The sequence below is a fragment of the Stegodyphus dumicola genome, chromosome 8 (assembly GCF_044657685.1).
Source record: "Stegodyphus dumicola isolate Sdum_Otavi_A_Nest chromosome 8, ASM4465768v1".
NCBI lineage: Eukaryota > Metazoa > Arthropoda > Arachnida > Araneae > Eresidae > Stegodyphus > Stegodyphus dumicola.
The window spans coordinates 91,585,827-91,598,893 of record NC_140775.1 but is presented as its reverse complement, the minus strand read 5'-3'; the positions used below and the strand labels follow the sequence as shown (position 1 = coordinate 91,598,893).

General features: G+C 34.0%; 1 protein-coding gene across 2 annotated transcripts in view; it reads right to left on the bottom strand.

Moving 5' to 3' along the window:
• LOC118179668 (uncharacterized) overlaps nt 1-12,828 on the bottom strand; it is a 49,185-nt gene extending 36,357 nt beyond the window's left edge. The window contains exon 1 of one of the 2 annotated variants that reach the window (XM_085822122.1): nt 12,754-12,828. In XM_085822122.1, coding sequence (XP_085678248.1) covers nt 12,754-12,813 — 60 coding nt within the window. In that variant the 5' untranslated portion in view covers nt 12,814-12,828. Of the gene's footprint in view, nt 1-1,858; nt 2,017-12,753 lie in introns of those variants that run through there. The other variant, XM_085822123.1, reaches the window with a different exon arrangement.
• Between the last annotated feature and the right edge of the window lie 239 nt (nt 12,829-13,067).

Below are 13,067 nucleotides of genomic sequence, written 5' to 3'. Positions count from 1 at the left end.
TATGAAATTCTCTCCTGATTGAAATCCCCCTTCTCTAGAGAATAAGCATTAGAAAATATTCGTTGTGAAAAATCAGAATATCATAGATATAAGAAATCATAGATGTTATAATCGTGATAATATTAATCATCATTCATGATAAGCGTAATATTCATGGTAAAGAATTTGTCTTACTGCAAGTTTTGCTAAAAGGCTTGCCTATTTATCAATGTAGCTTGTACTATAATTTTTGATAAAAGCTCAACAGTTAGTTTTTTCAGAATATATGATCATAAAGTACCACTTTGTCATTCATTTTTGGTAATCAAATTACCTAAAGTTATTTAGCAACATATTGCTCGTTCTAGCAACAGAATAAATAATAGCAACAACAGAGTGTAGCTAAATTATTGCTAGACCTGAAATTGCGTACAGAAAGGTATAAAATTGTAAAAGTAATAATGCTTCAAAACTTCTGATGTTACTCGTATTACAAAGGGATGGGATTTTGTAATAATTTTATAGATATGCAACACTGGTACTTGTAATTATTTTAATGAATATTAGTAGTCTTTTGCTGAAATTTATTGAAAAACAGAAAAAGGAAAAGAAAAAAGTACTTTTCCCTCTTCTAATTGAAAATGTCACTTTCTAGAAAAAATGTACTGCGATTTTTCTTTCAAATTTGAGAAAATTCTTAATCAAGATATTTAAAGGTTTGATTAATTTTCAGCACTGAGCATTATGATTTACCTAGTGAATGTTCTTGATAACCTGGGAGATATAGTTTCCTTTGAACATTTAAAATTTCACCCAAAATATTGAGGATTATTTATTTAAAACGATATTTTAATTTCTACGATTTCCATTCATACCAATTCAAAGACCGGTTTCATGGACTGTCTGAGGTAGGAAGCCCTCGTGTGCTTTGTCATAATCAAATAAGCCAAACCACATCACGTACTGTCCAAACTAGTGATAAAATTTCATAGTACCAGACAAACTCATACTAAACAGCCTGTAGCTTTCTGCCTCAGAAAAGCACGATTCGGAAAAGAATTTTCAGAGAAAGAAAACTGCGTCTTATTTATTACAAGTTAACTTAATTTTGTGAATCTTTATGTATCGGCCGAAACGTCTCCTAAAATTATAGAAAAATATATAGTTATTTCTCAGAAATTTGTTAACTATCACTCTTTGTCCAAAAATCTTTAAAATTATAACAGGAAAAAGTCTACCTTATACCTCAGATATTTGTGAAAATGCTTTCAAAATAAGAGTCACCCCCACCACCGCAATAAATAAATAAATAAATAAAAAGCGATTGTGCTTTGAAAGAGTAATTTTTAATTTACCTGTACCAAAGAATTCGGGCAGTATATTTTCCTGTTTTTTAAAGATTCATTTCTAATTCGATGATTCAATAATAAACATGTAAATTCCAATGAAAGTCTCATGCATTGTAATAATTTAAATTTTAGGAAGTCATATTTCCTTAAAACAATCAGTTTTATAAGATAACATTTCTGATCAAAGCGAGATAAATAGCCAACGAATAACATTTGAGGATGCTTAAATATATATTACTAATATTGGTTACGCTTCTTTGCAAAAATCAGCATTCACAATTATGCTTGTCCTTCAGAAAACTAATATCCATACATAAGACAAAATTGAAGAAAAATAAATTCAAAACTACTTTACAGCGCTGCTTGTATCAAAGTAAAATGTATACCTAATATTCTAAAGTTCAAGTATTCCGGTTTAAATTGCACTTAGTTAAAATTTAAAAACACGAGACTACTCAATTTCTCCCTGATTAGAAAATTCAGCTAGCCATCTTTTTTTGCCAAATCGTAAAAACATTCTTAGTCCATACCTCGGGAGTGAAGTTTGCTATCGTTGGTATCTTCAGCTTCGATTCCATCTTCCTCTGGACGGGACTTTTAACCGGCAGCTTCTTCTATGTTAGACCAGCTGAAGAGTAACTGATTTGAACGACAAAATTCCCGCTCTACTAAAACCTTTGCTGATGTTCTTCCTCTTCATCATGGTTGCCACCTTTGACCTTCAGCGTAGCGCCAAACGTGTCGCCAACTACCGGCATGGTCATTGACTGTTTATGAAATTGACCCTTTGGGTATCCGAAGACCGGTTTCGAACTGTTTTAAAGGCGGTTGTTCTAGAAATCGCCTCGCGTTATTGCTTATAACAGGTAATTAAAGAAATACTAGTAAAAAAATTATAATCTTAAATGCACATTTTTCTTATTCATTCGTTTTGACATAAATGCTATTTTTTTAACTTCATTATATAGTTCATTTCAATAGAATAAACATATCATATAACTAATGGAATTATATTAAAAATAGAGTTAAAACTTGTGCAATGCAGAAGTTTGATTTCAGAAAGAAGTTGCGTTGAAAATTTGGATAAAATTACAATTTTCAAGCAAGCTAATACTTAGTATACCAAATAGAAAAAATTCTTCTATTTGGTACAGGTTTGAATATTACCTATTTATTTATGGCCAGAGCACAGTTGAGATAATTTGGTCTCTAGACACAGGATTCCTTCAGAGGATTCCAATATAAAATTCCTTTGCTTTTTTTTATTGAATTTTAAGATGATTTTAGACATTCCTAAAATCTGTGATCCTAGGCAATCAAGCTTTGTTTGTAGTCACTCTATATAAGTTAAAAATAAATTGTACTATTTCAGTTTGAACTTGGAGATTTCGTAACTTTCCACACGTAGAACGTGAATGCGAGCCAGCTATCCTTAGAAAACTGTCCACCGAAGCGTCCTTTCCTTTAGGCAGATAATCCTCTTGTGCTTTGCCGTAATCATGTAATCTTGAATTTAGAGGAATAGGCAATAATGAAAGCAATGGTATTGGTAAATGGAAAGAATTTTTTTTCTTCAAATTTTGCTTATTTAGCAACAATTTCGAAGTAGGATCATTTCGTAGTAGCTTTCCTCGAAAGTTATGGTTTCACTGAGCTTGTTGATGAGAGAACTTCTGTAGTAATCAGTTTTTAATTTAGTGATAGGAGTGTGTAATAATGATTTAAAAAATATAATAATAGCCGTTTGAGTAAGTCCACTGAAAAATTGTAGTTAATCATGGCTTCTGTTCCCGGTGAATATATTAGCTGTAGAAGGTTTTCGTAGCTTTCCCCGTGAGTAATGTGAATAAGGACGGAAAATCCTCCTTGAAGGCGTCCATTCCTTAGGTGGAGAGGCCTCCACCTAAGGAATGTTTTTTACTATAATAGCTTAGAAAACTAACTTATTGCGTGCTTTGCCGCGGTGAATTAAGCCGTCCAGTAATAATTATAGTACACAATTTTCTTCGGTTAATTCAACTGAGTTTTGAATTTTAAGTTATCTGGGTTTAAAAAGAGTTCACATTGGTATGCTGAAACACTCGACTGCCATCGAACATTGAAAACCATGAACATACATGGGAATATTCATGGTTTCACCAATATTACATATTGGTGAGCCAGTTTTCCTTAAAAGATTTTCCGAGAAGGCATTTTTTGACAGATCTCGAATGATTTGCTTATTATATAAAAAAAAAAAAAACAATTAACAAACATTAGCATAAGCTATGAGCCAATACCAATCGTCTAAAAATATTTATAAACATGAATTGCACAGTTTAGCTTAGGCTATTTGAATGTTGCAGAGCAACTTAAGGCCTAAGAGAAAGAATGCCTTCGTGGAGGACTTTCTAGGAAAAAAAATGGCTCGTATTAACATCACACGCGCAGAAAACCGTTCCTGCAGTCAAACCGTTTACCGGGTCCGAGCTTGGATCGTTTGGTTTGGTTTATGTGAATATGGCAAAGCTATTTGCCTCTAGGGCTATCTACTTAAGGGAAAGGATGCCTTCTTGGAGGACTTTCTGAGGGAATTTGGCTAGTATACACGTTACACACGGAGAAAACCACGAAAATGCCCATGCAGCCAGCCCGTTCGCGGGATTCGAACCTCGGGCCGAACAACCAGTGTTCAGAGACTTTACCGCTCGGCCTCTGGTGGGTCAGAACTTGCATCGAACTACCAAATTGAGCGATGCAATTCCGAGTTCATTCTACCAGGGCATTGGCAAGGCCTTCATCTGTAAGCAAATCATGGGATAGCAACAAGACTTTCGGACCCATATACGTATACTTTGATGTAAGAAAATCTTGTTTCTCAAATAAAAATTATTAATCTTGCATAACTATTATATTAACAGATATGGCAACTTTCGTTAAACTTGTATTACAGAATCTAATATTTTTTTTACCTCAATATATTTAAGAGTTGTACTACAATTTCAATATTATTTTCGGGCAAAATTCCCATTTATATTCACTGTTAATACCAACCAAATTATAAAAATTATTACTCTCTTGAATGTTTGTAGTATGCCCATAAAATTCGAATGCGAATAAAAGAGTTCTAATTTGTCGAGTTTGGCTTGGGTTGGTTTGGTTTGTGTGACTATGGAAAAGACTCGAGAGCTATTTGCCTAAGGTGAAGAATGCCTTCACGGAGGACTTTCTAAGGGAAGCTGGCTCGAATACACTTAACACATGGGGAAAATCAACGAAAACCCTGATGCAGCCAGCCCGTTCGCCGTATTCGAACCTCGCACCGAACTACCAGTGTTCTACGACATTATCGCTCAGCCGCTGGTGGGCTTATTTTATTAAAAGCTGATTACTTTCAGTAGCCATAAAACAATTCTATTGCCTTTGGTTTCATCAGGTACATTAAGTGAGTCTAACATGTCTGAACTTTCGGGCCGAATGAGGATTTCTATACACAGAATTTAAAATTTATTAATGACTGCAATATAATCAATGCATGAGTTTGAAAAAATTGCATTTGTTTTTAAATTTAAAAGTTATTTGTTAGAAAAAGGAACACGAAATTGCATTTTTCGGTACTATTCGGTTTTGAGGACCGTAAAAAATCGCCAAATTATTGTTGATGCCAGTGCTGCCAAAAATAATTGCGGTAACCCTAACGCAAGAAAGGAAGTATAATAGTAAATAACTATCTAGGATTGATGTTTTAATTTAGATGAAAGGTTAATTCCATATAATACTTTTTTATTATTATAATTTATATAAAAAATGCTAAGCATGACTGAATGGAAGCATACGAGTAAATAACTATTTCAGATCATTATTATAATTTATATAAAAATTGCTAAATATAACTGAATGGATGCCTGCACGCTATTTCGCTACCGAGTTATCGCTAAAGCATAATTTCATCTCGTTGGTTATTCAAGTATAATTTTCTATAATGAATGATGTCTTTTCTTTGAAAAAATTCTCGGTAAAGTGCAGAAGCGCCCACGTATTTGTTTCCGAATTTTACAAGGGTAAAAACAATTGGATTTTTGTCAATTTTCTTTTACTTTTTAAGTGAATATAGGTCGATGTGTACATAGATAAAGCCAAGGGTGTGCGCAGTGCCAGTTTTGTGCAATTCTGGGATTTTTTTTTAAGTGAAAATAGGTCGATGTGCACATGGATACCGAGTATGTACAATTCTTAAAAACGCGTCAAGCAGTGGGTTATTCTGCACTTTGCCCAAAATTCTATTGCCGACTTTTCGTCATGGGCAATTCCCAAATTGTTAAATCCATAGGATATTAAAGGGATTTAAAATAAAAAAAGGATTTAAAATTAAACTAGTATGTATTTCAATGACATCTTAAGAAATATAGAAGTATATAAACTTACGCAATCTGAAATCAGCGCGTACGCTAGATTTGGCGCGCTGTTAAATGGGCGCGTTTGCTAGATTTGGCGCTTTTGCCCACACATTTTTGCTGCAATTTTTTACGGTCCTCAAAACCGAATAGTAACCATTTTTCTGTTAACTGTACAATTTTTGGTGCTGATTTTTGAAAAACAGTGTATTTATATTTAGTTTGATAGACATGGTAGCAATTATGATGAATATATTCATAGTGTTCTTCTGAAGTATATATTATAATATTTTATTTGTTTCACACGAAAAAAAAAAATTGCTCGTAAACACTGTACATGCTTTCAAAGAGAGATGCCATGAACTATATTTTTCTCTTCAAGCAGGTACCCAGCATCTCTTAAATGTACCTGTTTTCTTCACTTTGCCTGTCTAATTACAACTTGGTTCAGCAGTGTTCGAAATGCTAAAGCTACTGAACACTTACATTTCGTTCTGGATTCATACTCGATGGCCGAGCCATAAGATCACTGAACATTCGACTCGTTGAATCCCAGCTGAAATCCCAGCCAATGAGCTAACTGCATGGGAATTTTCATGTTTTTCCCACGTGAATCGAAACGCATAACGTGAATACGAGTCAGTTTCCTTTAAAAGTCCCACTGATGGTACCTCTTAGGCCCCCAAGCAGGTATGTAAAACTTCCCAGCAACGAAAAAAAGGATCCAGTAAAAATTTACAAAGAAAGATTTACGATCAACAAATCTTACGTCGCAGCTTTAGTCCCTGTCACCTTCACCAAACCTGCCAATAAAAGTCTAAACTTTGATACTTTGTTGGTTATTCTGGCACGCGTTACTCCTGCTCTTTCTAGATTCCTGAATGAGTCTCCTTAGGGTCCTGACGTATGTAAAAGTCCTAAGATGACGTTTCTCCAGTTGAGACAGCTTTTCAAAAGAAAAAGGAGAATGAAGCGCTGAGCTTCGGTGATCAGCAAGCCATGTCTGGAGCAGCTGCAGAAGGACAGGCAGGTAGGGAAAGCTGGCCGGAAACACGTGGAGAAGTTTATGAATCCGAACGTAGTGAGCTAGCAAACTACTGTACAATACGAAAAACAAAACATGTATGTAGAAACATTAAAGAAAAATTCTATATACAGTATAAAATAACATCTGTTCTGACAAAACAGCAATTAATTGGTAGTGATTGCTTATTGAATAAATAACAGGAAGAAATAATATGGGATAACCTATGTACAGGTACAGGTACAGGTTGAAATTTAATAGGGCACCCAATGTTTCCTATAAGTAAATGGGTATAGCCCTATTACACTTCCATTTTTTATTAATTTAGAATGATAATAAATAAATAATAGTTTACAGTCGGTGTCTTTGCACTTAGAAACTTTGGAGTTATTTCCAGAATTTTGGTAGTGCAAATTTTGTTGCAAATACAATTTTTGTTTTAGTTTGGAAAATTTTTTCATGGTATATAATTAATCATATTAGATCTTTAGGATCAAGCTTATAATAGATCCTAGTTTTGATAGTTCATAGTTCATCATTTGTAGTATATGTTTGTATATTCATGATTCGTAATAGTAAAATTTATTTGTAATTCGTAATAGAGGTATTAATGGTTTGGTTTGGTTTGGTTTATTGAGATTACGGCAAAGCATACTAGGGCTATCTGCCTAAGGGGATGGATGCCTTCGTGGAGGACTTTCTAAGGGAAACTGGCTGTTATACACGTTACACATGGGGATACCACGAAAACGCCCATGCAGCCAGCCCGTTCGCGGGATTCGAACCTCGGGCCGAACAACCAGTGTTCAGAGACTTTACCGCTCGGCCTCTGGTGGGCCTGTGAACTGTAGAAGGAAGTTGAATGCGCTAACATTAAATTACAAATAATACAATCATACAATGTTACTGCTCTGTTTAGTAGTATTTTGGAGCCCTAGAATTGCTGACTGACTATCTGTAAAGGTGTTTATTTGCGGCAAGTTGTTAATTATTGAATAATCAATAGCTAATTTTATTGCTGACAACCTATGTACAGCAAAAAAAAACTTTAAAACTGCTCTTTTAAGGGAAAAGCAATCAAAACACTGTGAGTTTGTTAACCTCTGGTAGACAGGAGTAGCGGCGGAGCAAAGTGCGGATGTTCACGGCACTAAAGAAGCAAAGATTGTACTTTATGATGAAAAAATTGTCACAAATAAGGAAAATGGCCCTTAAATTGTTCTTAAAACTGGAGACGATATATATAAACGTATAGTAGTTTCATAATTTCACAGATTATCCATAAAAGCTTAAAATTTAATTAAGTAAATCCTGAGTGAGTATGCTGAGCTCTCGATCGTCGGCTTAGGTAAACTGTAACAAGTGAGCGGCGAATGGGCGAAGAAGTTTATCTTCATCAAATATTTCGTAACTTAAGATATTAGCGAAATTAGCCGGGTTGAAAGTCTAACAGAAGCTAAGAAGGGCTTTATGATCTGCAAATTGGGGTTTCATTCTTAAACAAACTGGGAATCCTTCGAACTTGTAAGTATCATCACCAAGGAGCAGTTCGCGAAAACGTGTGAAACAATCACCCCACTCTCAATTAATCATGGTCTCAGTTAAACACAACAAACAAGCTCTCCCAATTAGAACCAAGTCATGGAACTCGAACTGCCAGGGTCAGTAACTTCATGATAGATTATGATATTGACGTCGCCCTGATCACGAAAACATTTGCAAAACCTTCGCAGGGTTTTAATTTCATGAAATGTATCAGCTACAGTTTCCATCGTCTCAAACATAAAGGAGGAGAAATGGTTATTTATGCTACAAAAGCCCTAGTCTTCCCCGACAATACCAAGGGATTTGAAATTATTGCCGTGTCTATAGTGCTGCCACAATTCGGCGATACATTTTTCAGTGCTATTTACAATCCACCGAATACTAAAATTGTGGAGTCCTCCTCTTTGTCATCCCAGAGAAGTCTCCTACCATTCTTGCTCAGTACTAAAAATACCTCAAGACCTCAGTACTAAAAATAAATAAAAACACTGACTCAATGCTAAAAACACTGATTGGGAGTGCAGAAGCACAAAGCAGAATCAAAGCATGAATACATCCAAAACCAACCTGTTGCTCTCTACTGGCAGGAGGAAGTCACCTGTAGCTTCGGAAAACGCCCCGGATATTCTACATTTTTTCATCTCCAGCGTCTCAATCCCCCATGGCAATTGAAACAACAGAGAATTCAACATTGAACCATATCCTAGTACTAGTTCCACGATCTGCATCATAAAGCACTGTCACCTACACGGACTGGAATGTTTTTCACAGCTTCCTCTGGATCAACCCCATAAGAATTCAACAAATGAGTAACTGAGAGCGGAGTGACTGTGCGCTGTGATCACTACCAGTATCGCCCAAGCATATGACAACGCTACGAACACTATTATCATAAAACTCAAATTTATCAAATTCTGTCAGGAACTTCGACATGTAATTAATTTGATTGTAACTCCAGGAACAATCTGAGGAAAACCTGTTAAAAGGTATGGAACTTAGCAGTAAAGAAAGAAGTCAACCCACTTAATAATATCATCTAGAAACTCATTTCCAGTCACAAGAAAGATTGCTAAGATCAGAAAATCTCGAACCTAGAGTCAATTGACGGCTCATTCTGGAAATTTATTTGGAGATTTGGAAATTTATCTGGAGACACGTAAAACAAGTATAATATAGGTCCTAAAATTAAACCTGAAGGTTTGATTTTAGGACCTATATTATACTTGTTTTACGTGTATGAGTTTCCTAAATCTGAAGACGACATTAACGCTTTCCTGGCATGTTGCGCGGATTACACCGCGACAGCGGCTAGATACGTAAAACTCAAACACGCAATTCTGAAAATGAAACGAAAAATCTGTGCTACAGAATTGTGATGGCAACAATTGCGCATAAACATAAATGCTGTCAAATCACAACTGCTTATACAATGAAATAAATTTCAGAGGCTGATAGAAAGCGAATTTAAGCTTTTCAGTGACATCATTTCAAAAGTAAGAAATCAATTATTTAGAAATCAGTCTGAATCAAAATCTTACCTGGACTGATCACATGACCTACTTAAGCAGCAAAGTAACTGAGATACAGTCTGTAACTACTCTTATGAAAATACTCAATCCTAAGTGAACATCTATATTTTAGTAAGAGACACATCTATATTTCAGTTAATACTTAAAAAAAATGCTCAAACGTAAGAGACGCATCTGTATTTCAGGTATGAAACCAATGATAACTTACGCCTCTTTTGCATGAGTAGGAGCTATGCCAGACAACTTCAAATCATTGCAGACTCTACAGAATAAGATACTGAAAACCATTACAAACGCTGATCAAGCGATCAGCATTATACTCTTACACAATGATGTCAAAATCCCATGTATAACAGAAGCTGCACGTACCTTTGACCAAATATTTTTTTAGAAAGGAGTGAATTACCAATTAGTAAAGTACTCCTCTATTTTCAAGTATGAAATTTAGCCCCTCTCAACTTACTGTGAGGTGACGAGAACTTTGCAACCTAGTCAACTACCTACTACCATAAAGTATTGACCAACTGAGTATCATAAAGACTTTGCCATTCCATTAGTTGCATTTGTATATTTTGATTCCTTCACATAATTCATTCACTTCATATATTGAGGACGTAATACCCCAGTGCCCTATACTGTCACCACTCGTTCTTTCTTTTCAAGTTCCCCTTTTTTACAGATGAGCAAGTCAAGAATAACTCAAGACATGCTTCTCTGAGCCAGAATAACAATAGAGCTCGTAAAATCAAGCAATAATTTATTATATTCGTATTCATGTCTCAGGCAGACAGTCTTCGGGTGCTTTGCCGTAATTATCATTCATGCATGTTTTGCCTTTTCCTTAATTAAATAAAACAGTTTAAAGTTTTAGAAATTCCAAGCTTGATGACACTTGAGAAAGGAGTAGCAAACAAATATACTGAAACAAATATACTGAAACAAATATACTGGTATATTTTTAAATCTCATAACATGAAAGGAAAGTCTCATAACATGAAAGGAAAATTTTGCAGATTTTTTTACTTTTTCATTAAACTTTGCCTAAGAATCTAGAATGAATTAAATTCTTCTTGTTTTTTGTTATCACAGAATCAATTTAAATTCAAGAATTTATAATTTTAGCTTCGTTTACATTCAAAGTGCATATTAATTCGTTTGTAAACAGTTATATCCAATAAAAATCATTCTGTGAGTTTCTAGTTTTAAATTGAATGTCATATGTATTGATACTTTCAGTCACTTTTCCGTTACATGACAAAGGATGCTGCAGTTGATTCAGAGGACCGGGGTCTGGACAATGCTGAAGTGTAGACAATAAAATGTCTTTTATATTTCTAAAATGTCTTTTATAAACTTGTATTAAATTTTATTCGGTTCACGGGTATTCACGGGTAACTGATCAGCATACTTATCTCATAATTTAAAAAAAAACATAATATTTTAAAACTGACAATTAATTGCTTTGTGATATAAACTTATGTCATAAAGCATGCAAGAAAAAAACCATATGAAATAAATATAAGGGAAAATACGCAAGAATTAATACATATTAAAAATCAGTAATATTTTTATAATATGTATATTGTTTTTTACATAAAAATGCAATATAAAAATGTAAAAATTGAGAATTTGAATGTTTCAGCATGGCTCATAAATCGGAGATTCGTTTCTTTACTTCTCTTAGTTCTAAAATGCTTACAAATGGCATACAAAATAAAACTGCACGAAGCATTTTTTGCATATCCAAATTTATTACTTTATTTATTTTAAATAATTATATTATAACCATTGGAAGCATTAAAAATTATCCCTTGTAAAGATTTGCTTTAACGTGCATCTCTCAAAAAGTGCATTGCTTGTTCGAATGACTTAGTACTTAAGTTGATAAATTTCTCATGAATTTCTTTCGTGAGAAATTGGTCACATGCATGGGCGTTTTTGTGGTCAATAATATACATTCGAAACAGTTTCCCTTTTCTAAAGAGCTAGTCTTTAACTATGAAAAATTCCTTCCTTTTTAGACATTGATTTCTAAAAGCTCAATGCACTTCCACATGCAGAACTTCGATATTCCTTCCTCCATAATTCAATTTTTTCTTAGGTAATGGATTTGTGGGAAATCGAAACTAATTACAGTTTTTAATACAGATTTTTTTTTCTATGATGTAAAATTTATCTTCGTGGATCATTGAGTGCTTTGCCCCACTTAATTAACTAACAACCCATTAAGGCAAAATAAAGAATAGGTAGTTTATTAGTTAACTAACTGTGATCTATGATATGTCAATTCTAGATCACTAGTCTAAAATTTCAGGCATATTTTGGCACACTTTAGTTTCTTTCATAACTTTTTATTCATGTTTTCTCTTAGTCATATAACCTTAATGTGTTTTGCCTTAACCAATTAACCAGCCAATCTTCTTTCCCCCTTTCTCATTTAAATAATTGTTTTTGCGTTTTTTTTATTTTATTTTTATTTTTATTTTTATTTTTATTTTTATTTTTATTTTTAATATACCAAAGCCCCACCAAACGGCTAAGCGGTAAAGTTGCTGAACATTGTTTGTTCGACCTAGGTTCAGTTCCAGGCGAACAGACTAGCTCCATAAACGTTTTCTTGGTTTTCACCATGAATAACGCGGATACAAGACACGAGTCTCTCCCAAGCATTCCACCCTTTATGCAGTTAGCCCTAGAGTGCTTTGCCATAATCAAGGAAACCAAACTAGCATTCTAGGAGCATTCTAGCATTTAGTCAAAGCATTCTAGGGTTACAGATTCTAGATTCCGTGATTAATAAAAAAATGACGCATATGTTACTTCAAAACATCTTTCACAATATAACTTATTAGTATGAATTCACTCTTTTAAGATAATCCTACTATAATTAAACTTAGGAGATAATATAATCAATTCATCAATATTTTTTAGTAAATAAATTATTATTAACTTACTTTGCAGCAATTGCGCAAGTAGTAGTAACTTGTTTTCGCACTAAATGAATTTAAGATCATACAACATATATATATCGCATAAGGTGATTATCCGTAATCATCTGGGCCAGCTGAAGGGAGATAATCCAGATTCAGAGATATATAGTCAAAGATATAAATATATTTCAGTAACATTCACTTTCTTTCCAAGATCACTGCTGAAGCAATGTATTGTTGGTAATTTCCAAACTAAGGTAAGGAAGAGGATACTTTCAGAAGTGAAAGGTTTCTCTCATCTTACAGTCTTCAAATCATCCAATTTAATTTAAAGAAAG